This window comes from Calidris pugnax, unplaced genomic scaffold (assembly GCF_001431845.1).
Source record: "Calidris pugnax isolate Ruff unplaced genomic scaffold, ASM143184v1 scaffold138, whole genome shotgun sequence".
Classification (NCBI taxonomy): domain Eukaryota; kingdom Metazoa; phylum Chordata; class Aves; order Charadriiformes; family Scolopacidae; genus Calidris; species Calidris pugnax.
In genome coordinates this window covers 900,159-924,687 of record NW_015090858.1, presented here as the reverse complement: position 1 = coordinate 924,687, position 24,529 = coordinate 900,159, and the positions used below count along the sequence as shown (strand labels likewise).

At 43.8% G+C, this 24,529-nt stretch overlaps 2 protein-coding genes across 7 annotated transcripts in view; one reads left to right on the top strand and one right to left on the bottom strand.

The window, feature by feature from the left end:
• Positions 1–807, bottom strand: part of TXNRD2 (thioredoxin reductase 2) — a 28,769-nt gene extending 27,962 nt beyond the window's left edge. Inside the window, exon 1 of the mRNA XM_014943996.1 lies at positions 732–807. Coding sequence (XP_014799482.1) covers positions 732–807 — 76 coding nt within the window. The remainder of the gene's footprint in view (positions 1–731) is intronic.
• COMT (catechol-O-methyltransferase) lies at positions 667–23,938 on the top strand. 6 transcript variants are annotated; one of them, XM_014944001.1, is made up of 5 exons: positions 667–891; positions 16,646–16,928; positions 18,676–18,869; positions 20,801–20,932; positions 22,666–23,938. In XM_014944001.1, the coding sequence occupies exons 2-5, from the start codon at positions 16,646–16,648 to the stop codon at positions 22,843–22,845; spliced, it is 789 nt and encodes a 262-aa protein (XP_014799487.1). In that variant the 5' UTR covers positions 667–891; the 3' UTR covers positions 22,846–23,938. The 6 variants fall into 6 exon arrangements, with proteins under 6 accessions (XP_014799487.1, XP_014799488.1, XP_014799489.1 ...); XM_014944002.1 differs by lacking the exon at positions 667–891 and adding an exon at positions 967–1,148; XM_014944003.1 differs by lacking the exon at positions 667–891 and adding an exon at positions 1,462–1,483.
• Positions 23,939–24,529: the final 591 nt, after the last annotated feature.

The window sequence follows — 24,529 nt, the reverse complement described above, 5'->3', positions numbered from 1 at the left end:
CAGCAGGGTCACCTTATCGGCCTGGCCTCAGCCGCCACATAGGCCTGGCAGGGTGAGGTGGGGCACTGAGGGAAGCTGCCCCTTCTGCCAGCCCAGCCTCCCCAGCAGCTCTGAGGCGGCAGGAGAAGCCCCCAGGTGAGCGGTAACTCCTTTCTTAGGAGGTGCATCAGGCCAAGCCCTGCTTCTCTGGCTCAGGGCGGGCAGCCGAGGCCGCAGCACCCGACACCAGCTGTGTCACCATGGGGTTGGGGACTCCTCTGGGCAGCGGGACCGGGAAGGCTGATCCCCCCCCGGTCCTTGCCGTTAAGCCCGGAGGCACGGCCTGGTCTCTCCGGAGCCCCACGGCAGGGACGGGGAAGGCCCTGCCCACTTCACCGCCACCTGCGGCCCGGGGCTCCCTCAGCAACACGGGGGCGAGGGACGGGCGGCGAGAGAGCTCGGGGGTGGCTCCGGCCGCCGGTAGGGATGGATGGAGGCAGCCCGCCGCCCTCCCCGCCTCCGCCGCTGCGGGAGGCGATTGGCGCCTGCGGGGCGGGCAGCGGGCTCCGGGCTCCACAGCGGCCGCTCAAGGAAGGCGCCCGCCCGTCTCTCCCCGCCGGGCGTGCGGTGGGAAGGGCTCGGGGGACCCTCCCCAGGCGGTTTGGGCGTCAGGAGGAGACGGCGGCCGCCTCCCGCGGGGAAAGGCGGAGGCGCGGCCTCTGCCGGCCCCGATCCCAGCGGGCGCCCCGTACCTGAGAGGGCTCGCACCGTACGGCACAGCCCCGCCGCTCCCAGGAGACGCTCCCGCCTCCGCCACAGCGCCGCCATGCTGTACGGCAGGGGGCCTCCGCGCCCAGCCAGGACCCCTGCGAGGTGCCCGCGCAGCGCCTGAGTGGAGGGCGGCGACACCGGGTGGGTGAGGGCGGCGGAGCCCCGTGAGGGCGAGGGGCGGCGGGGGCGCAGAGCTGAGGGGAGGCGGCCGCCGCTTTGGAGCCGCTGCGGATTCCTCAGGGGCCTTTTCAGAAGACGGGCACAGGCTCCGGCGTTAGAGAAGAGCGTTTGCGTTAAAATCGGATGTTTGGAAGGTGGAAAAAAAACCCGCTTTGCTTGACTGGTTTGTCTCCCCTGCGAGATGCTGCTGCGAGAGGGGTTCAGGGAAGGCCTTTTGGGTAAGAAGAGAAACACGAGTGCCCAGAACCTTCACGGATGTTCAGAGCCCCCTTATTTCCCCTCACATCCCTTTGTAAGGGAGAGGTGGGAGCTGTGGCAGCCCCTCCCGCAGGTGCAGCGCACAGGCTGAAAAGTTAAAATCCTCTGCGAAGGTGCTTTGAGTAAAGCCTTTCCCTTCCACGAGCTCTTGCAGACAAGGCGTGGTGGTGGTGGTGGTGGTGGTGGTTCGGATTCCTGAGGCGCGCTCAGCGGTGAGGGCAGGCGCCAGGGCCTCGAGGCCGAGAGGAGAGGGATCTTCAGCCAAGATGGCGGGGCAGGGCCCAACGCTCCACAGGTCAGTGACACAGCACAGCAAAAACAGCAGGGACACGGGGTTCAGCTGTGGCGGTAACGGCCCAGGAGAACCCGCCGGAGCACCTCCGATGCTCCACTACCTGCAACAGCATCTCCTGTCCCCGTGCCACATGCTGGCTGTTGATTAAAGCCACGCTGCTGACCTGCTCTGGGCAGGAGCTGTGGGAGTTATTAATGCTTGTAATGTATTCTGGCAGCCTGAGGTGAAAAGGCCTCAAAGTTGGCATTGATCAAAACGATACTGCAGGGAACAAGGTCTTTCTCATCCAGAAGTGCTGGCTGTTGGCCTTTACTGAGGCACAGTGGTGACCGTGCCTGCTGCTGTACATAGGGAGTTGTGTGATAAATACTGCCATAGCCAAACCAGAGCCTGGGACAAAAAATCGGCCGCTTTTTCTCGAGGAGGGGAGCTGGTGACAGAGACAGGGAGTCACGGTTCAGCTGTCTCCGCAGCAAGGGCCTGGCTCCAGGGGGCAGCATCCAACCGGTTTGTTTCAGAAACCATCAGTCGCCTGGTCCACACTTGAGGAGAAATGGCAGGAAATTAAAATACTCAAAAGTTTTGCAGAACTAACACCACCTCCAGGGTGGTGTTATGATTATTTTTTTTTCTCTCCATTAATGCTTGAAAATATACGAAACAGGAATTACTATCACTTCAGTAAATGGATTGGTGACTTGTCCAGTATTGATGCTGTTAAAGCAACCCCCTTCTCTGTTGCCTCCTGCAGCACGAATCAATAAATCACTAGAAACACTTTTACCCACTGCAGCAGCAGTAGAAGGGCATAACCAGAGCATACTGAGAGGCCTCAAGCATATTCAGATACTAATCTATGCTTTTCAGGTAGATGCGTGCAAAGTTGTTGTAGCTGTTCATTTTAGCCACTATCCTGAATTGAACCAGGCAGTGTTGAGCATATGCTCTTCTCACAGCATTTAGTTCAGACGCGTAGGATCAAGGGCAGAGTTAAATCTCCCCAAACACCCAACAAGTTTCTGTGAAGAAATGTCCCTGCAGCATTATGGCATTTTGCTAATAACGAAAGGCCTTATGTGTAGCAAAGCTCTGGATAGAAAACATTACCTTTAAACAGCACCCACGGTGGCAATTTAGGAAAGAATTAATGATAACTTTGGAGTAATGCTTCTAAACTCTTTTAATGATAGAATCTTGGCCAAGTGCCCATTGTAACAGCCACATTGTACACTGGCATTACTGATTGCTTTCGTTATTTTAGAGCTCAGAGGCTCAGTGAACCACAGCCTACGCAGCAGTGGTGAGATGGGAGCTTCTTTTAGATGATTGCGTTCCTAAACACAACACACACCCTCCCTTTTCTAGCTTGGAAGTGAGTCAGTTGCTTTCCCTTGGCATCCTCCTGAAGTCACCTGGGAGCCAGGACTATCTATAGCCACCGCTGGGCCTCTGGCAGACTGTGGGAAGCTGGGGTGTCACCATTCCTCGGGCTGTATCTCATGGCTAGTGACAAAGCCCTGTGCAGTGCCATGGGCTAGGGCTTTCCCATCTTCACAGGAAAGAACAAAGCCTGTGTAACACCACTCTGCTGCCTCTTGCACATTCTTACAAGCATGATCATTGAGACCGATAGAGGCAAATATCAGCAGTGAGGAGCAGGGTTTGCCTGTGATCACAACAGCAACAGGAGCAGTAGCCACTGCAGTTTGCTGTAGTCAGCACTGAGGAGGTGTCTGCTACACTGCAAAAATCCTCCTCAGGGACCAGAGACACACTCTGGTTATCAGGTGTGGTTCCTAATTTGGCTTTGCCTCATCTCGTATAACTTTCTTATTCTAATTCTTTTGTGGTTAGCGTTAAGCTGATCAAAATAATTAGTGGTACACATTTTTTCTACATATGTGTAATATTTATCTTTTAAGAAGGAAGCATCAGGTCCTTTCATGGCAAATACATTCTAGTATCAGGAAGCATTTACGTAAAGCATTCCGTTTCTGCAGTGAAAGCATATTTTTTCAAAACTTGGGATTAAAAAAAAACTTCTTACAACATAGCTATCAAATTTAACATCAAATTTCCACAGGATTTTGACAGTTGTAGCTAGTCATATTTACTAGTCATAAATTAACTTAATACATTAGATGTGGTTTGGTTTATTTCCAGGGGGAGATGTCTATTCAATGTACTGTAAACAGTGTGGTATTAAAAGGGCAAAGGAAACACTACTGTAATACATTTCAGAAATGTATATAAATCCATTCAACAAAATAGGGGTTTTGTGAGGCATTAATTGGTCCTGTTAACGGGCAGACTTTCTACTTTTGAGTTTATTGTAAGGACAGCTTGGAATTCTCTTCTTTCCTTCATACGAAACACCTTTTGTTACATTTATCAATGGCTTACTTAAATTATTCCTCATGAAAACATCTAGGACCAAACACCTTTTCTACCTAACATTTTAGAAATTTGGGCTTTTCAGACACATCTTCATGTCTTTCCTGTTTTTCTGGCATGGTTTACTCTATGTCTTATGCTCCCAGTTTAGCAACCTGGAGGGTGGGGAAAGGAGGGCTCTCGGGCAAATACCATCTTTGGAAGTCATCACGTTTCTTTTTTGGTGGGTGGGGTAGAAAATGGATTGTAGCAGTGGTTGCATTTTGTGGCATGACCTAATTAATAATTTACAGGAGTGTCAGTGAACTGTACAGGATCACTGGCTGAACTACGAGGTCTCTGCATGAGGTAGGACTTTTTTGGGTTTCTTTCCGTCTGTCTTGTGATTGATTGTACTCTCTTGGTTTTGTCACTGGTGCGTAGTGCGGTGTCCTTAGCGTTATGGGGGAAGGAGGAGGGAAAGAAAAAGCATATGGAAGAAAGGCATGTCAAATGGTGAATACAAACGTGGCAATTGAGAGAACTGTATCCCAGAGCTGCAGAAAGACAGAATAAGTGGTAGCAGGGGAGGTGTGGTTACCAACCCTTAGACTTTTTTCAAAGCAAGGTGAAGCCTTCTCACGATTCAAATTGCTAAATCCATAGATAGTATTCTAATGTGGGGATTATGCTCACAAGTGAGGACCCTTGTTCAAAGACACAGATCCAGGGTAAACAACAGATACATTTTAACCAGTTATATTTCAGGCTTCTTAACTGACTTGTGTAGCAAGAATTTTCCGATACTGCTTTTTGTTGGGTATTGCTTTACATTGGCATGAAGGAATCTGTGGCTGTTTGCTTACAATCAAACTCTGCTGTATTTTTCTGCATTTTTGATATCTGCTTTTAAGAGCTTTGATAAATCAATCTTTAGGAGAGTTAAATGCCAAACTGATAAGAAATGACTAATTTTGCTTTATGAAATGGATGTGGTGCTCAGATTTATGAGATGGATGTGGTGCTCAGCGGAAACAGGTGATGCTTCAAGTACCACAAATTCTTGACTTCATTCAAATGCTTCAACATATATTACTAAAAAGGAGAGGGAGAAATATGGTAGACTTAACTGAGTTTCAAAGTTTTCATGAGGAGTTATAAAGTCTTCAAAAGCAGGAAGTTTTTTCAGTCTACACAATAACTTTTTAAGATGCGTAGTAAACACAAAATAATCTAACTGCTTGGATAATCTGCTAAATTTTAGATTTTTACAACTTTGCTGGCCATCTTTCTTCTCTTTTAGCTGTTTCCTGTTTTAGATATCTCCAGGCAGTTTCCTGATTCATACACGAGTGGTGCTTCCTTTCTCAAAATTCCTTTTTTACACGTTTCTCAGCAAGAAGAACTAATTTGACTGTTGAAAACAGCAAATTCACATAAAAGAAAATCCCTCCTGCTATCCTGAAAATGCAAACTCAAAAGAATTTTCTTCCACTGGGCGTTTCACATGATCTGTGGGATTTATGGTAATGTGCTAGCTCTCCTGTCTCCCTTTGTCTAGGCTTTTACAAGCCAGTCTTTGGGCAGGATTATTAGATGAAGGGAATGTCATTTGTTGTTATGCCAGGCGTGGATTTACTGGGAAGGCTTTAGCCCCACGCTATGCACAGCAAGTGGGGACGGCGCTGCCACGTTGTGTCATGCACTTGCAGCTGGGGAGCCTCCGTGAGAGCTGGGGAGCTCGGGACAGGAGCAAGTCTGCTCAGGTTTGTGGGGACAGATCTGTGCTCAGCTCTGCCAACCCCCAGAGCCAGTCGGGCTGAACCAGCCAGTTGTTCTCACCTCTTGCCGTTCACGTGACGTTGCTCATCCTGAGCCTGCATCTTCCCATGGATGTGCCCCGTGGATGCAGCATCCCAGCGTTTTGCAGTACAAAATCCAGCTTTTCAGATCTTGTCCCAGTGTAAAAATGGCATTACTCCAAAGCTTTGATAGCTCTCCACAGTTCTCTAACCTAGATGTATTAATATCAGGGTAAATTTTTACTACGTAAACAAGGATAAGTCACGTGAATAGCGTACATACAAACTCTGCAGTTTGTAGCATTGTTATGATGTCAGTAAAAACTTACCAAAATATCCATACCTATATAGGCCCTGGCTCGGGCAAAAAGGTAAATGAGAGAAAGGCATAAGCCAATGTCTAACAGCCAACTGAAGAAACTTGTCTTGGAGAAAAAATTACCTTGTAATAACCTATTACAAGATTTCAGATTTCTATTAACTTGGAAGCAACTGATGGACATTATCAGCCAGTTTGAGTGGTTTAACTATCTGAACCTCTGGCTTTATCTAATTTGCGGTTAGTGGCATTCAGCATCTTTACTTCTGTAAGGAAGTATCCAGACAACAGAAAGGGTTACTGTGCAGGCATAACCTTTATCACACAAGTAAACAGTTGTGGGCAGGCAGAAGCAAGTTTGCTCCTCCCATGCTTCTAGCCTGAAGAATATGATTCAGCTCAAAGTTAGACGTCCTTTAGAAAAGTGTTGTCATGGGACACGGCTCAATCTGGTAAGTCTTGGCAGTAATTTATGCTGCTGAGCAGAAGCTGGGCTGATACCACCCACCAGCTCCCCACTAGCTGTAGTTAACTGCAGGGACGTCCCCAAAGAATAGCTGTGTGCTTACAGAACCAGGTCAGTGCGCAGATAAGTTCTACTGTTTTAAGCTCTTTTCTCCACAGCCCAGCTGTAAAAGAAATTCTCAGTTGATTTTAGCTGTGGGTGGTGTCAGGGATCGTGTGGACACAACCTGTCATGGTTTCACAACCAGTTTTCGACCAGGCAGGAAATACTGTCAGTAGAGCTGGAGTGCAGTATAGCTTATTTCATTCTTTGTTCTGCATGATGTCTGGATTACAAGAAAATATTTGTTGAGCTAAAGCTCTCTTATAAGTGGAAGGGGATACTTCAAAGTTATTCTGTATTGACCTTGGGTACTGTGCTATATTGCAGGGTCTTATGTTTTGTCTAGAGTTACTAAAACCACTTTGATCTTCACCTACCCCTTTTCCCACAATTCTTTATTCAATTCATCCAGTTAAAATTTTTTATTTCTCTCTTGTCATACTCTCAGGTAGTCCCAAATTCTTTCAAGGACCTCCCCCCTCATGTGACAAAGCCCATTTTCAGTTCTTCAGCTCCTGTTTCTGCCACATTTAATACAAACCCTTTCTTTGAATCTTTAAAAAGTTTCTAGGCTAGAGCTTCAAACCCTCACTGACTAGATCTGAGTTTTGTAGTGAGAATACAGCTGAGAACTACTACCAAGTTGTGTTTGGTTTTTCTTATTATTTTCTTTTATGGGGCAATTTAATTGCAGCTTGATTGTATTGTTTCCACCTCAAAGGAAACCGTATAGACAGTCAAGCCAAGAACAACGTTTATTAGAATAAACCTCTTCGTTTACCTTAGAGCTGTTTGTAGCAGAGTACTCTTCCAGCTAGAAGCTACAGAAATTCAAGTGTACTATTTATAATTTATTGATTGCACCTCCTGTGGTTGCTGTTAAGCAATTTGCTATACATACTTCCCCTCCCTCCAGCAGCACTCTATATTTAACCCACACGCCTAGGTCTTGTTTCTACGACTTTTGAGCTGGCTGTGGCATGCCACGTCTGCGCTGAAAAAAGAACTAAATCCCTTGGGCCAAATTCATTCCTGGAGTTGCTTGATTGAACAGAGAGCATTTACACTGAGCGCAGATTTGGCTCATACCTGACTTTGTCAGCATTCACTGTGCTGTAACTAAGTAACAAGAACACTGTAATTAGGGGACAGATGAATAGCTTTCTCTGAGGTTATTAGAGCTCTGAGCACCTTTAAGGAGCACAGAAATCTGTGAAAGGAGGAGTTGGGGAAAAGGACGCTGCTCCTTTTAGAGTCCCTGTAACAGAACTGATAAGCTATTCCTGTGATGTGATCGAATGTGACTGAATACTGCAGGCTCTTGGACTCTTATTCTATAAAATCCACATCAGAGCAGCACAGGAAAAGATCGGAGGCAACAGCTTCAGCTGTACTGAGAAAGGTACATATTTATATTTTCTTATTTCTCAGACTTGACATGATTTGTTATCTTAGATAATGTCTCTATTTTAAACAGTGGTGAATGTGAAAGAAGTGGTGTTTTCCTCATTCTGACTGGTCCTCATTGTCAGGAAGCCAGTCCGTGGGCAGCAACAGCTTTCACAGAGAAAGAGTAGGACATATTTGTGTGTAATGCATTTGTGCTGTATTGTAAACCTTGACAGCTGAAAGACGTGAGATGAGATAACCCCGATTAAATTGAAAATGTAATTTATGGCTATAAGTATGCTGGAATTTGGTACTCATTTGTATTGAAGAAAGAGCTGAATGCAAGTTTCAGTTCAGTCATATTTGACTCAATAGCTGCTTTTATAAATGTGTTGCTGCAGCTGTATTTTATGGGGGTTTCATTCTCAAGAGGGAGTCCTGCTACAGCAAAACGGCTGTGAAGAACTGACAAAAAGCTCGGACTTTTGCTTGCTAGCCCTGTTCCTGCTTATAGAGTATCTATTTAGTGCCCTTTATGGACATTCTTTACCTTCTGTCCTTTAAAAACAAACTCGTATTTACCGAGACTGTCAACCACATGCCATACCGATAATCTCCATAAGCAGCCTTTACTTTATCTCTGTACTTTAGCTTACTTTTTTCTGCTTGTTCAGCCATGGGCTCCTCTAACAAAGCCCTCAGGTCCAGAATCTCGTGCATTTGCACAGTATTGCAGTATTTACAGGCAAAAGAAAAATTTCCTGATTTACAGCTTTAGTTTGCATTAGTGGAAAAAGAGTTTAACCACATTAACACTGCAAACAATTACTTGTCACTCAAGTTTAGCAATATTTCTTAGCAGCCTGCAGCTGGTATCAGGTTTGTCTCTGCCAGTCCCACACTGTTGTCTTTCAGCATTCCTTTAGGATCAGTGGAATTAGAACTGACTGGGAATTTTCTGAAAAAACATCATTTTGGCAGCAGGCATTGAAACCAGATCTTAATGTGCGAGGCCATCCGTACCGGTTTTGCTAAAACTCTCTCAGGAGAGATTTCTCAGAAAGCAATTTCTAGCTAAAGTAAGAGACACTCTCTGCCCACCCAGCCCCAGCCACTGCTCCGGGGGTGCACTCGGCATTTGAGCCCACAGTCTCATGCCCTGCTCTGTCTCAGGCTGCCTCTGCCCACCCAGTGCTTTGGTTACCCTCTGTGCTGTGGTGGATCCCACCTCCTCCAGCCTTAGAGATGTTGTTTCCAGAGAAATGAGCCGTCATTTCAGTGGTTTCCTCCCTGCTCGCTCACGTCCCACAGTGGGTGTCCTCACTACCAAGTTTCAGTTGTGCTCTCCCCTGGCCCGAGGAGCAGCTTGTGGAGAGCAGAAAACTGTGCTGGGAGAGAGACAGATTGACACTAGATTAGCTGGTAGCCTTGGAAGCAGGGCAGGAGCACCCAGGGGGGATTTGGGACACTGAGGATTCAGCCCTTGATCTTTGTGATACAGAGAGAATGTGAAATAAGGCTGTCACAGGTGATTATGCTGAGCACAGCTAGCCATTTTGGTCTTTCCTCTTCCAGCCCTTTCTCCCTGCCTCCATTCAGGGCAAAAATAATTCAATAAGGAGCTTGTTTTACCCCTCAGCTGAGAAAAGTTTTTACAGGCCAGCTCCCAGTGTGTTGACAGGGCAGAGCACTTTCTGCTCTTAGCAGCCCAGTGCCTCCCAGGTGGGGCTTGTACAACTCAGCTGAGCAATGCCAACCACTGGCCTCAAACACTTGTACAAATAGTACAAATGTATCTAGAGTTCTGGAGTGGGAATAAGGACTATCAGAAACAAACGCTGCCTAGGGGGTACCTGAAAGGATCGTATTCCCAAAAAACTGTCTTTGCTTAAGGTCTGGAAAAGTGCATTTCTGATCCCTGAAGAATTCTCTTCCCACCCCACAGACTCTGGCTTTATTCCTGCAGTGTGTTCACTGGGTCAGCCTGGATCAGAACACTATGGACCCACAGGGACCTGCCTGGGGATGGAGAAGAGGCCCCTCTGTGTGGCCAGTTTATTCTGAACCCTGATCTTTATGAGGCACATAACCATTATACAAACCTTTTCTTTGGGTTATAGCACCAAATACCACTTAGACATGGGCTACCGTGAAGGGAGTTTTAAGTGGGTAGCAATTATCCTAATTGAAATCTGTCTGGGGAGAATGGATTTAAATGCCCTTATGAAGCTTAGTTGATGGGGCTCCCTGGTAGGCAATAGGCACTTTTCTGTTCTTTTCCTTTCTTTCAGTAAGAAGAAACCCGTATTTGTTTCCTCAGCCTGAGAAGCGGAAAACAGAAAAGACAAAAGGCCTTTGCACTTACAGAAGTCTGAATTTTTGTAGTCATGGTAGCGAAGCTAAATTATAGTAATTTGAAAAAAACCTAAGAAGGGGGAAATTTAGAATTCGTGCAAGAAATACTTAGTGAAAAATTATATTCAGTCTGGTCAGCTTGTTTTCATGATGTCAGTGGAAAATCTGAATGTCAAACTCCCAGACTAAGTTTCCACTGAAATACAAGCTATTCACATTTGGCAATATGCTGATTTTTCTTCACAGTGTTGCACTCATTTGAAAATACATAAACAATAATGAAAGAATAGGAGGTAAAATGATCTTTTTTTTGACCTTTGAAAGTACTAAAATACGAAGCTGTTGAATTGCGTTGCTGACAGCAATGGGATACAATGTGTTTGGCAGAAGTTAGTTTAGACTTTCTGACCAAAACACTCTGCCTTTCCTGTGCCCCGGGAAAACATTGAGAAGAGCAAAATGCCACAAACAGAGATTACCTCATTTTGAGCAGCACAGGACAGAGTCAGGAGCCCCAGCCCCATCTCCTCTGCCCTAGGCAGAGCAGCACCATGGTTACAACGGGCGTAGAAATGTGCTGACTCTTCCGCGTTGTTTTCCCAAGGCTTCTTAACCAGCTGATACATCCCCACTAATACCCAAATCCGCTGTGTCCTGCAATGCACGAGGTACTTACAGGCATAATTTCAGCAGAAGCTTTTAACAAGTATGAACTTAAACCTTTTTAACCCTTTTCTAAAAACAGGGGGTACACCCGCCTCCTTCACAGGTTTAATCTGTTAGTTTGTTTGGCCTCTGTAAGAAAACCTCTAGAAAATTGTTTGCAGTCCCTGCAGACTCAGCAGCAGTGTCTCTGCAATGATTTAGGCCCCGCTGTCCCCAGGCACTCTACAACTATAGACCATTTCTATTATCCTCAATACCATCAGACTGATGGAGAGATTATTTTGGAAAAAAGGTTGCATGGTATAAATTTACCAAGCACTCCCCATTCACCAGGTTATGTGAGCTAATAAAGTTTAAATTAGATTCTAAACCCTTTAGCATCAGAATGCTGAAGTACTGTCTGGATGCTTGGAGACTTGTAATAAACTCTTAAACAACCAAGCAGTACTTGGCAGTTGGATTAAATGCATGAAAAATTATAGCAAGATTAGATGTAACATCATCTTTCCTCAAAGGCCTGGTTTGTCAGCAGGCTGAAATCACTTAAGGAAAGTGTTTGAAGTGCTGTTTGTCTCCACATTTTCCCTGTTGTTCATAAACTCAAGAATAATAATGTCATGTAGGCGTTTGTTGTCTTGGTATCCCAAAATAGATTTCTTTAGTTAATGCAGATAAAATCATGTTGCCTTTCCTCAGGTGTTACCCATATATCCATAGCAGGGACTTTGACAAAGATTAATTCAGCTTTATAACACCTTGAAAGTTACGGAGATAGCAGTAACTTGAACTTTCTGTTGTGGCAACAAAATGTAGGTAAGCGGATCAGAAAATTATTGCCAAAATAAGACCCAAACCAAAGTCTCCTGACTCAGAATCCCAAAATTTACTCTCATCCCAGTCCTGGGGAACAGCAGTCCAATGTCCATGCTTTGTAGAAGAGATTTTTTGTGATTCTGTTTAGGACTTCATTTGCAGTACAAAGCAAAGCAGTATCAGTTTACCCAAGCTAAAATTGTAATGAGAGGTTCTGTAATTAGGCTTATAAGGATTCACCCTGATTAGAAAAATGTTCTATCCAACAGGTTTCAACCTCCCAAGTATTTTAATACCTTTCATTTCTTATTTTTGCATCTGTAGGAAATGAGGTCTTGTTAATTACTCATAATACAATGAACTAAGCTTCAGAATAGTTAAATAAATTTGATGCTTTTTTAATCCATTAAGTGTGAAACTCACTAAGGCATATGTCCTTATTAAAACTCAGAGCATTTAAATGAGCTTATTTTCAATATGTTTATTTTTCTTTGCAGTAAATACCAGTTTTTAGCAGAGGGAGGTTGTTTTGGAATCAGAGAAACAGTAGCAATCAGTAGGTTAGATCACATCTCCATATACATTTCTCTAACAGTGTTATGAAAACTTCATACCGTTTTTATGAAACACTGAGAAAAATCTCAATTTGAATTCATCTGGTTACTCAGTTACCTTAAAAATTAATGTTACCAATTGTTCTAATCCTTATTTTTTCACTTTATAAAATTCTAAGACCAATCATTTTACAACAGCACTTAGAAAAATGTACCAGAAGGACTGACAAATAGCATCACTGAAAGATTCGTAGCGTAACCTTTGGTGAAATGGCTGGAGTCACCTGTACAAAAATGAAGAACAGGATATTCAGGGAATTCTAAGACCAATCATTTTACAACAGCACTTAGAAAAATGTACCAGAAGGACTGACAAAGAGCATTACTGAAAGATTCGTAGCGTAACCTGTGGTGAAATGGCTGGAGTCACCTGTACAAGAATGAAGAACAGGATGTATTGTTTTGTGCTCCGTCACACAGGCATTTTTAGGTTTATAGGAAAACTGGAGATCATATCATAGGAAGGGGGTAGTCAGTCAGTTATTGCCATAATAGTCCCTTAAGTGTGAGCCAATCTCTTGAGGCTTCTTTTACAGCCATTGGAATGACTTAGATACTTCATCTTCGGGGACACGTAAGCTGGGGCAGCAGATTCCCACAGCTTGTGTTTGCCTCTCTCTTTGCAAGTGGCTTTTTCAATCTCTGTAAGCTGAAACAGAAGTACTCCCATCTAAGTGCTGATTGTTTGATTATGGTTTGCATCAGGGGAAAACTGCTGAACTGCAAATCAAGTTATGATTTGGTCTTATGAAACCTGCCAAAATGAGTAAGATTAGATGCATAAGAAAATAACCCAGTTCTTTAGAAAGGCTCGTCAGTAGTTTGACAGGTTTGGGCATGAAATTTTAATATGTTTCTTCTCAAAAACAGATTTAGTGATATGTGTTATTCACTCCTTTCCATAATGTTATCCCTCCAGTTTTCTGTTTATTCCCTTGCTCAATTTTTCTTTTTGCCTACTATTTTCCATGTCAAATTTTGGCTTTCAAATAGAAGGCTTGCTTTATCATGGTGTTTTTAATACACAGAAGAGGTTGCAGTGCTAACCTGTGTATTTGGGACCTCAGTACAAGCGTTAAATAATAAGCGTGACTGCCTTGTAATAAGTGGTTATGGGAAACTTGACTATGTGCAAGTTTAGTTTTATTGCATATTTAATGAATCTCATGAATCCACATTAAAGCTAAAATTACAGTTGCATTTTCTGAAGCTGTCATAACATGACTGTCTCTTAGGTAGTGGTAGTTTTAAATTGGTTGAATTACGCACTTAATTTTCATATCAAATATTTTCCAGCTAAGAATATGAAAGCAATTACCTATTTTGGTACAGATTTTTTCTCCCCGCGCTGGGTGCATGACCATTACCGATGTATCTTGCTCATGGCAGGCTACTTTTACAGTCTACTGCCATCACTAAATTTATTTTCACATCTAAGAAGACAGAAAGTAAAAGATCTGACAGATCTTTGAAGGGCAGCCCCAAACACGCTGGCAGAATCTCGTAATGCCAAAGCAACAGCCTGTGGCAAGTCGTACTCAGAGGATGCCAAAATACCCATTGTAGCCAGAGGATTATGTCTGGTAGTAATCTAAAATAATTCTGAATTTCAACAGTCTTCAGTTCTAGAGGGACCCGAGCATGGTTGGATGGCCACCAAGTCACTAGTACGCGGGGCTCACACTGTTTCCTTGTCCAGAGGCAGGAAGGTTAGATACCTGCTGCCATCACTAAATGGTTTCTGGGCTCCATCCGTTCATTACACTACGGGATAATTATCTCTCAACCGTTGTCACTAATCCAAATCCATCAACAATGACCATACAATCAACTAAGCCACGCAAGCCAAGTGAGTACAGAGAGATAATTTTCTGTTAAACTAACAATATTTTCATAGCTCAAGCCCAGTTCTCCATGGGCAGATAATGTGGAATGTATTCATGTAGAACTAGAAAGAACAGAATTCCCATCTGGAAGGTGCAGGACAATGGGGCCTGATCAGTAGAACTACTAGTGCATAGAAGGGAAGAATTAAAATTGACAGCCAGGCCTTTACGATGGTACTGAGGTAAGAAGCAGGTTCTTATTCGCTAGGAAAGAAATTCAAAAAGTCCAAGAAGTACTAATCATGTACTAATGATGCTGGGGGGGCCCTGAAAGCAATTCCTGAAAGGAAATGTCTCAGGTCAGACTTTGCAAGGAAAGCATGAAAGATAAGTATTAACATTGGTGACTACTTAAAAGCAAAAGAAACTGACTTTTAACTGCTCCAAACAAACCAGACTTGCTGTGCCACTAAGATAAGCGGATGGGTGAACAAACATCGGCTCTACTGCAGGCTGAGCAGATCTCCATGGAAACTCAGTCATCTCCTGAACTCAGAGTGTGTTCTGCATGATGAGTCACCATCTCAAGCTGGGGGGTAGATTTTTCCCACGTGTATGTGCCAAGTCCCACTACTGAATGGTCTGACCACCCGTAAACTTTAGGATTTTCCTGGGACAATTTTTGGGGAAACAAACAAAAAAGGGAAGCAAGAACAGGTAGTAAGAAAGGTGGGGGAATATTTGGCTTATTATATAGCCCTTTTACCTCTGGCCTTGGGCAACTCCGGCAAAATTTTTGAGGATGTTGTAGCTCCTGTTGGAGCAATGGTGTTGTTGAACTCCAGGTAGGCAGAACATTAATGCAAGTGCAGGTGGAAGCTGTTCACCATTTTTAGCAAGCTGGAAGAGAAAGAGGCTTGATAGAAAGAATCAGAGACTGGAAGGGGTTAAGTGTCATGTTCTTTAAAATAACAGTTTAAAAAATGGTGCAACCCAAGCCAGCCTGCTGAGGTTAAGAAATTGGTTCTGAATCCTTTAGATCTGCGTTCAAATGTCAATTAGACTTAAAGAACAAATGAACTTGGCATTTGTTTGTCCAAACACTGACTGGAGCACATTCCAACCCGTGCTCTCCTCCTGGTGTGCAACTGCCAGCCCCGACTCGTGGGGAGCGGAGGTGGAGAAGCAGAGGTGTTATCAGCTGCATCATCGAAGCCAAGGTGTGTTTTGGGTTGTATGAGAGAAGCTTCACACGCAGAGAATCCTCAGGCAAATCACAACCCTGACTTTGGCACCTTCTCAAAGCCTAAATCAATTCCTTAATTTTAAGAACCCCTTCTTTATCAGATCTTTTGTGCTGTGACTCTTGCGTGGGAGCACTATATACTGGCTTGTCTGAAATCCATCTGAGTCAATGGCTTTGATAGGATTTATTGCTTGAGCTGTACAGGGTGACATGCATCCTATCTGCTGAGCTGAATGCTCAGACGCCCTAAACTCAGGGACAAACAGGAACACACACCCCCCGCTGCACACAGGCACCTGCAGCCATGGCACGGGACTTCAGGGGGAGAGTAGGCACAGTCCTACCAGATAATTTGAGCTGGCCCATCAGAAGCACAATGTGCCCTTTAATTGCATCTCTTCAATTTCATGAGCCAGAGGTCTTTGATTCAGGGATTCAGCTTTATGTGAGAAAACATCCCTACTTTATAGAAGAAAACGCATCTTTTGTTCTCAAAAGTTATCAGATTGATGGCTTGTGTCAAAGGCTTTATAAGCAGGAAAAAAGGCTACTATCTTTTGTAAACTGTTCCACCTGGGTACCTGGGCTGCAGGCTCTGAAGGGAAGGGGCAGGTTGAGTCCTGCTGCCACAAGCTGAGGGCTCTGCAGAGCACACAGGGCAGTGACTTGGGACCTGCAGACTGGTTCCAAACAATGCCATCCCACAGTGCCCGGCTGCTGATTCTGTGCTGAAAATTAAAGGGTGAGATGTTCCATATTTTCTTACCACTGCCAGCTTAGAAGTTTTCCTTTGCTCGAAAATTAGGAGAGCGGGATCACATGCAGGCTCTAATTTAAGATTTTTAAATCGTTTGAAAAATGGCTGGAACAGCTTTGGTACTGAGAGGCTCCTTGTGCAGTGGCATGTGTGGAGGCAGCCTGAGCAGCTGCGTGGGGGAAGGGACCCGAGCATTAAATAAAGCTACTTGTTGACTGCCTGTAAAATTGGCTTCTAAAGGGAGTGCCACAGAGCACCATCCATTACCAAGTGACAGAGAGTCATTTCCAGCTACTCTGGAAAATATCATAATTAAACCCTGTGTGTTCCTGTTCGGTATGATTGGTTGTGGGTTATTCAGCTTCGTATTTATAAAAAGGATAGCGCTCTCCTGTGCCACCTTAACCCTGGGCTGTTTTTCTCTTTCCTTCCAGATGCTGGAGAGCTCTTCAGTCCTTTTGTTCATTGTCTTCCTCCTGCTTTTCATTTTGCTGCTCTTTGTGGTGCTCATCAAGAAAAATGCCAGCGCTGCCCTTATCTGGAATGAAATAATCCGGGAGAAAATAACCAATTTCATCATGAATCAGAGCAAAGAACAGAGGATTTTAAATTTTGTGCTGCAGAACGCAGTCCGAGGAGACCCCCGTAGTGTGATGGACACTATAGATAAGTACTGCTCCCAGAAAGAGTGGGCCATGAACGTGGGCGATGAGAAAGGTAATTGCAGCAGGGATCAGCACTCGAGAGATCCTGCCAGACTAGCACAGCACAGGATGTCTTATTGTATTCAAATGGGAACTCCCATCTGCTGGAAACTAACCCACAGCAGCTTGGTGGGCAGCAGAGCAGCTCGGTAACCAGCCGTGCCTTTGAGGAGGGGTGTCCTGTGAGGAGCTGAGGCTGGTTTGTGTGTGGTGCACGTTGCCCGTGTGTGAGCAGAGGGGAGCAATTTACGGGAAGAATCTAGGGTTGTGCTGTACCTCAGTTCCTACACAGGGTGGCCTTAATGCATAATTCATTATGTTAAGTACTTTCAGATCCTTAACCAAAAGATAGCAATTTAAAGTGTTTTAAACTATATGAATTTTGTATATGCGAGCAGAAGTTATAAGCTACTGTTGAAGAGAGAAATCCTGCCCACGTCATACACAAAAGCAGCTGTCAGACATTGTTGCTACTTAGCGAGTAAATCATCTTGTTCTTGCCTCCTGAAGGAAAATATGTGGACAAAACATTTATTCTTAGCTGCAAGAAAGTGTCAGTCTTTTCAAAAAACTGTAATGGCAAAACATTAACATGTTCCCTTATGAATTAGACACTGAAGTACTTCTTGCTGGGAAATTGCAGGGGAAATTAGCTTAGTCTGGGATTAACATAGCTAATGAAATACAACTGTAAGCACAGTAACAAAAATGCTGCTCTGTCACGGGTACGTTTTGTGAAACTAGCTCCTCTGCACACCAAGCTGGGGTGCTCAGGGCAGCACAACAGTAGGTGGTGGCTGAGGGGGAACTCTTAAAGCTCTAAACTTTGATCATTTGGGATTATATTCTTAAAAATTTCACTCCAGTTTTGCTCTGACAGGATCACATTTCCTCAGATAGGAACCATCAAAGTTAACACATCTTTAGTTCCTAAGATTTTGCGAGTGACCACACGATCTCAAAATCTCATCATCATCAGACTGTTCATAAACAAGTGACACCCAGGAAAGTGTCACGGAATGAAATGTACACGGACACTGAAAAATTCCATGGCTCAGAGTAAAATCCCATCATATACTTTTTGAGATTAGTTTCTAGTTTCCAGCCACACAAGTAAGAGAAGACAGTTTTCTCACAAATAAATCCCTTTCTTCAGAAGGACTGAATATAGTGCACTCTCACTGCTTTTTGGGAATGTTTTTTGTTGTTAACAATTGACTAATGTTTCCATCCCACAAATTCATCTAGTGAATCCAAATATTTTGCAACTTTGTAACTAGACTTTTCTTTTTCCCTCTAAGAAAAAGTATTTAGGATGAGAAATTTTCTATCAGACCACTGCATGTAACGTTTGCAACAAATACGAGCACTCAAAATTCAAGCATTACATATTTCACAAATATGGCCAGTTTCTACAATAAACTCTTGGAAAAAAACACTGCATTTTCCCCTTGTAACATTATAAATGTTTTAGTTAATTCAGGCACTTCTTTACTCCAAAATGTTTATATTTTGAAACTAAGTAAGATTTTTTTAGTTGAAAGTTTGCATTTTGAAACTGAGAATGTCCATGATCAACTTGATTATACATGAGCCAATTTGCAAAGGAAGCAGTATATAATTTGACAACAGCCCTTAATTTTTGAATGTCCTGAGCAACTGAGTACATGGATTTTGTAAGTTTCTTGTCAGTAACTTGCTCTTCTATATGTGAACCAGTTTGATCTTGACAAAAGTCAACCTGCTTCCCTTTTATTCAGGTTTAATTCTAGACAAGACAGTGGAAGAGGTGCAGCCCTCAGTTGCCCTGGAGCTGGGCACGTACTGTGGGTACTCAGCCGTGAGGATCGCTCGCCTGCTGAAGGCAGGAGCTCGTCTTCTCACCGTGGAGTTCAACCCCGAGTTTGCTGCTATCGCTAAACAGATCATTGAGTTTGCTGGAGTACAAGATAAGGTAAAGACCATTTGTCTCTGATTGGTATGAGGAAGCAATACATGGAGAGTGAGACTTTATCCGTAGAAATAACAATAACAGGTTTAAATTTGTTATTTACTTGTCAAGCAAGTCCGACACCCTGAGCATCTGGGAACAAGCAGAGTTAACCATCAGGCTCAATAGTGCCCATGCAGAGGACCAAGGTCATCTGCTCTTCTGTATATACAGTGCAAGTGAGCTAAATTTCTTGGCATCAGTCAGGGGTCCAAGTACGACGCTGACCCAGCCGAGAGTCAGAGAGAGTTCGAGGCTTGTCAGTATGTGACTGTGACCAAAACAATCAGAGCTGTTCTCCAGAGTTCTTTGCTGTGTGACTCAGGATGAAGATTCGGAGAGACAAGACCAGAAACAATCACATACATCCGTATCTCCTTAACATTTTGAAAGCATTTAGACTTCATCTTCCAGTTTGGCCTCTTCACTATTCACTGGTTAGTACAGGAGACAGGCTATTCTCAAAACCTGTAGTGACTCCAAGAATAATGCAGGTCTGGAGGGAGGCTCTGGAGTCAGTTATTTCACTTACTGTAGTCACAGGACATCAGCACACACAGTCCTTTTCATAAATTAGTAACCACTATTGCAAAACTGTTTAGATTTACTGCCATTATTGAACTGCAAGAACACCCCACAGATTCCTCCTCCTGATAATCAGAAGCCTTTCTGTGATTTCCATCTGACATTTGTTCACATTCTTTTTTTCTTGCACTCACAGACCTTATTAATTTAACTAGTTCCGTGCCTAGTTACAGTCCCTGACCTCTCACAGCAGCACAGCTGAGAACTTCACTGTTACCTCCCCAAAACAAGTCTAGAATATTGATTTTCTCTCTAGAAACTAAAATGTTCAAATCAGTGTCAAGACTGAGCACAACAGAAAACAGAACCGTAGTCTAATTTGTTACAAAAGCTCATAAGCAGCAGTGGCACTATGTGCAACGGACTTCAGATGAGATGTACTTACCCAAATCTAGTTGGTTCCAATACACATACCTAAATTTTGTGCAATCTGAGGTGTCTTGACTCTCTGTACAGTTGGTTCAAAGGCAGGAATTCCGGTCTATAATCCATCTTGGCCCAAGGCAGACATCCACGGCAGGTCAAGGGATTCATGCCTGAGAAGAACCCGTCTGTTCAACCAGACAACACACTTAAATGTAGATGACAAAAACTAGAGGAAATAAATCTTACCATGAGGTCTTCTAATGTGTTTCTTAACTTCTTGAAGAGAACCTAAAGAACTAGTGACATGTAAAATTGCATTTTCCCCATCTGATTTAATCTCCCCATCAGCTATGAGTCATAAGCCAGACAGATTTCCTTACCACTCTCTTCCTCCCCTCACGGTGTATGGCACTTCCGTATCAAATCAGTGCACAGTGGCTTCTCTCAGTTTAGCAAAAGTTATGCCAATAAACCTGTGAGGACGATGCAATAGCCTCTGTGCTGCCTCCTCCCTCCACTGCCCATACCAGTTTTACATGCTGTAGCCTCACGCTTCATTCTCAACTAACCTGGGCTCTGTATTTTTCGCTTCCCTTGGACTACAACATCCAACTGAGATGCAACTAAAGAAGTAATTAAAGGTACTGTTTTCAACAGGAGATTCCCAGGAGTTTCCAGTAAAGAATCACATTATCCAACAGAAACAACAGGCCACTTTTTCTGCTATTATTAAAAAAATAAACCAAGCTCATGTTTTGGAACATAATTGAGTTGATTTGCCAAAAAGAAAAAAGTCCACTTGATCTAACTCTATGAAAAAATTCAACTGACACAATAATGAGCTGTAAATAGGGTAGTTGGTGTCTGGCCACAATTTAAAAGGAGCTAGAGGCATGTGCTTTTTCATAATGGTGCGCAATTAATCAGGTGGATTTGCATTTCAGGTAAAAATCCTAGAAGGCCCTTCAGAGGAAATTATTCCCCAGCTGAAGAAAAAATATGAAGTGGATACTCTGGATTTTGTCTTCCTGGACCACTGGAAAGACAAATACACACCAGACACCATCCTGATTCAGGTCAGTTTGCACAATTCCAGTCTTAAAAGTGAAGTAGCCAATGTCATGATGTCTGTGAGGCCTTTACTCTCCATGGAGGACCTCACCTGTACAATGGAGGACAGCATCCTTACAAGAAAAGAGGATTTGGGGGAGAGGATCCCAAACTTGTGTCAAGGTCAATGCCAACACTACATAGCTCAGGGCTTCGCAAATCCTGCTGAACTATGTTGTTTCCTGGGCCTGCAGCAGACATCCCAGCTGGAGGATGGCATCAGCTGGGTCTTTTGCTCCCTGGAAGGAGCGTCTGCATGGTCACTAACTGGAACACTTGATCCAAGTAGCTGAAGAAAATGTTCCCTCCCTACAGTTATTTTGTACCCAGAGAAAGTTTTCTTTTGAAGTGGCTGTGTAAGGATGACGGGGCTCTTTCCACCAGGAAGAGCAAGCGCATCCTTATCAGAGCTTAACCTCCACACCACAGCCAAAACAAACAGGGAGCTCAGCTCCATCCCAGTGTCAGGCTGATGCAACTGTCACACCAAGTTGCTTCACCTAAAAAACCCCTTGTGCAATTAAGAGGAGAAAGATGAAGAAAAGATCCCTACATTTTCTCAGATGTTACAAACCTTCTAACATGCAATTTTGGCATGTATTGCAATACGAATAGTGAATAGGAAATGTGAATGTAAAATACTCAGATATAGTGAAAGTGGCCCAGAGAGCTTCCTTTTCATGGACTTCTAGAAAAACCTGACACAAAGAGTATCTAAAATCCTGCTGACCAGTTGAAAATATCACATGTTGTCACTTATAGCTTTCTGTAAACTGTGCAACAGACCAGAGGGTATTTGCCATGCTTTTAAAATAGTTTCTGCTGTGCTGACTGGTGCTCAGGCACCAGAGGCAAAAGCAGTAAGCTGAACAGCCTCCACAGCACACTCATCAACAGGGCTTCTCTAATAGACTGGGAGTGACAAAAGCCACCCCATGTTTTGGCTACGACTGCTGTCTGTAACCACAGGATAACAACCAGCCTGATTAACTGCAGGCTTGCTGTTTTAAACCAGCTGGTAAGCTCAGATAAGCAACTTCTACTAGACAAAAAAATACCAGTAAAAATTAGGTTTGTAGGTTTACTGAGGATAAACACTGCACTTGAAGTGAATGTTGCAAGTTAATTATGCCTTGTGGAAATTTGTCAGTGATCTTCATTGTGCACAAACCCTGCTTCATGCCCAGCCCCTGAACCAAGCGGCAGAAAGTTGTACAAGATCAAAAGAAAATCTCTTTTATTCATTTAGTGGTTTTGGAGTTTGACTGAGACTGGCCAAAGCAGACTGGTACCTGCCACTCTCTTGGGTGACCTTAAAAGCTACCACAACATTTTAATGCCATATTAAAAGTTTTCAAATGTTAGGCATGAAAGCCAACCATATAGCCACAGCTGGATACAATCTGAGCAGCAAACTGCACACCTGTCCTGCACTTGATTTGCTATTTCAGAACCTGAATGACCCAACATCTTATCAGCATCTCTGATGTTCTACTGATTGTGTTAACAGAAAGACCACGACCACAAAGGATCGGGGAGTCACTCAGCTTCTCTCATGTCTTTTCTTCCCCCCAAACCTGTAGTACAATGAGTTTTTGGATGCAGGCACTGGAGTAGGACATGGTTAACATGAAAGCACATTACATTCAAGCCAATGTCTGCTTAACAGCCACCATGAAGCAATTTCTCTTCTTTCTAGGAATGCAACTTGCTGAGGAAGGGCTCAGTTCTTCTGGCTGACAATGTCATCGTCCCTGGAGCTCCAGAATTCCTTAAGTATATCCGCAACAACCCCCGTTTCCAGTGCACTAACTACCCATCCCATCTGGAATATATGAAAGTGGAGGATGCTATGGAAAAGGCTGTGTTTTTGGGATAGAGAGTGCCATTAATACTCAACCTTTGTTTCAAATGATGTAAATGCAACTGCACAAGTTAACTTGTCCATGCTTTAAATTTTGGGTTTTTTGTATTTTGGAGCCTGTAATTGCAGCAAGCACTAGTGGAGATCACTTTAGATCAGCTGGAAACCAGGATCGGGAGCAAGTCTGCTCACAGGTCTGTTCCATTGTTTCACACCATTCAGCAAACCCAGGGTGATGCACATTGCCTTGCCTTGACCAACACATCATCAAACACCACAGTCTGTTATTTTGAGCTCAAACCCAACCAACCACGGTTTGGGCTTAGGGTGGGATGGAGAAAGTCACTTCTGAAGGTTTGTGTCCCCAAGCTAAACTGATTAATCATTACCAAGAGTGGCAAAAAGGATCCATGCTGCAAGAAAAGACTAGTTCAGGACCCCCAATTTTGCTAAACTACTAGCATGCCCCTTAATGCAGTGAAGGTTCCTATCATGCTATCAGGTACATTTTTGCATAGTTATTGCAAAAGTTAATCATCTCTGTGCTAGAGAAAAGGGCATGCACTGAAAGATTACTGACCCATGCAGTGATGAGACAATAAAACAGAATTTTGCAGTAGACAAATAAAATTATTAATCCACCCACGCAGAGTTAGGGAAACTTGATGTAGTGAATAGATTATACCAAACACAGTAACAGACAAAAACAGACAAAAAGAGCAAGATCTTTCCAAAGGAACACCAAAGCTACATGATATCAGAGACCTTGAGCAAATGCTGTTTATCCCCTCGTATTTACTTATCCCCTCATTATATTGTGTATCCATATATTATGCTTTTTAGGGGCAGGACAAGCTGCTTACTCTGAAGTGCTTTGTATGTTGAAGATGCTGTATAAAAATAAAGACCAGAGAGAATGGGTTTTACCAGGTGGGTCCTGCCCACCCCGGTTAACCCCAGTGGTGGTAACACTATGTGAACAGTGAGGGTTGTCATTGAGATGATACAAAGCCAAAGTCTCAAACTCATCTGAACAATGCAAAAATCCACCAGCATTTCCTGGCATGTCCTGAGGCAATGGTTGCATTTATAAGTAAAAACTAAAAAATGATAGAGCAGGCATGTGACTTCCTTTGTTTCCCGTGAATTCTGCACTGCACTTGGGATTTCCAGCCTTGGAACAGCCACAGAAAGATCCAACAGCTGAAAATCAGAGTGAAAATCAGCGATAACCATTCTCACCTTTCCCATTATGGATTCTTTCAGACCCATAATCGGCGTCTTCCCTTTATAGCCCACCTTGCAGGAGTGGTGTCTGCCCGGCCCGAGTGCTAGAGACCGTCCATCCACATGGAGAGCAGAGAACTGCCCCACAGCATCAACCAAAACTAGAGCAGGCGACAGTGACAGCGTCAGTTCAGAGATGGACAAAGCAAACCCTGGTGACCCAGCCAGCGTGTAATGGGTGCCCTTCACAGGGATATGAGAAGGCAACATCGTCAGAATTCCTTTAGCAATTTAAACTGTCACATTGAGAAAGACCAAAGATTTACTCTACTGGATCCAACTATGCAGAAGCAGCCCCGTGTGACTCTTGTGCTGCCTTGCATAGGGGCAGACCCTGAGTTCATACACTTCCATCCCACACTGTGAAGAAGTCGATGATTTATTCTGTAAGCTTGCTTAGCAGCACGTCCTC

Excerpts from the sequence above, each read along its gene's own strand:
- COMT (XM_014944001.1), top strand. The coding sequence starts at position 16,646 with ATGCTGGAGAGCTCTTCAGTCCTTTTGTTCATTGTCTTCCTCCTGCTT. Across the intron at positions 16,929-18,675 it reads GAACGTGGGCGATGAGAAAG|GTTTAATTCTAGACAAGACA; the intron begins GTAATTGCAGCA and ends CCTTTTATTCAG. Across the intron at positions 18,870-20,800 it reads TTGCTGGAGTACAAGATAAG|GTAAAAATCCTAGAAGGCCC; the intron begins GTAAAGACCATT and ends TTTGCATTTCAG.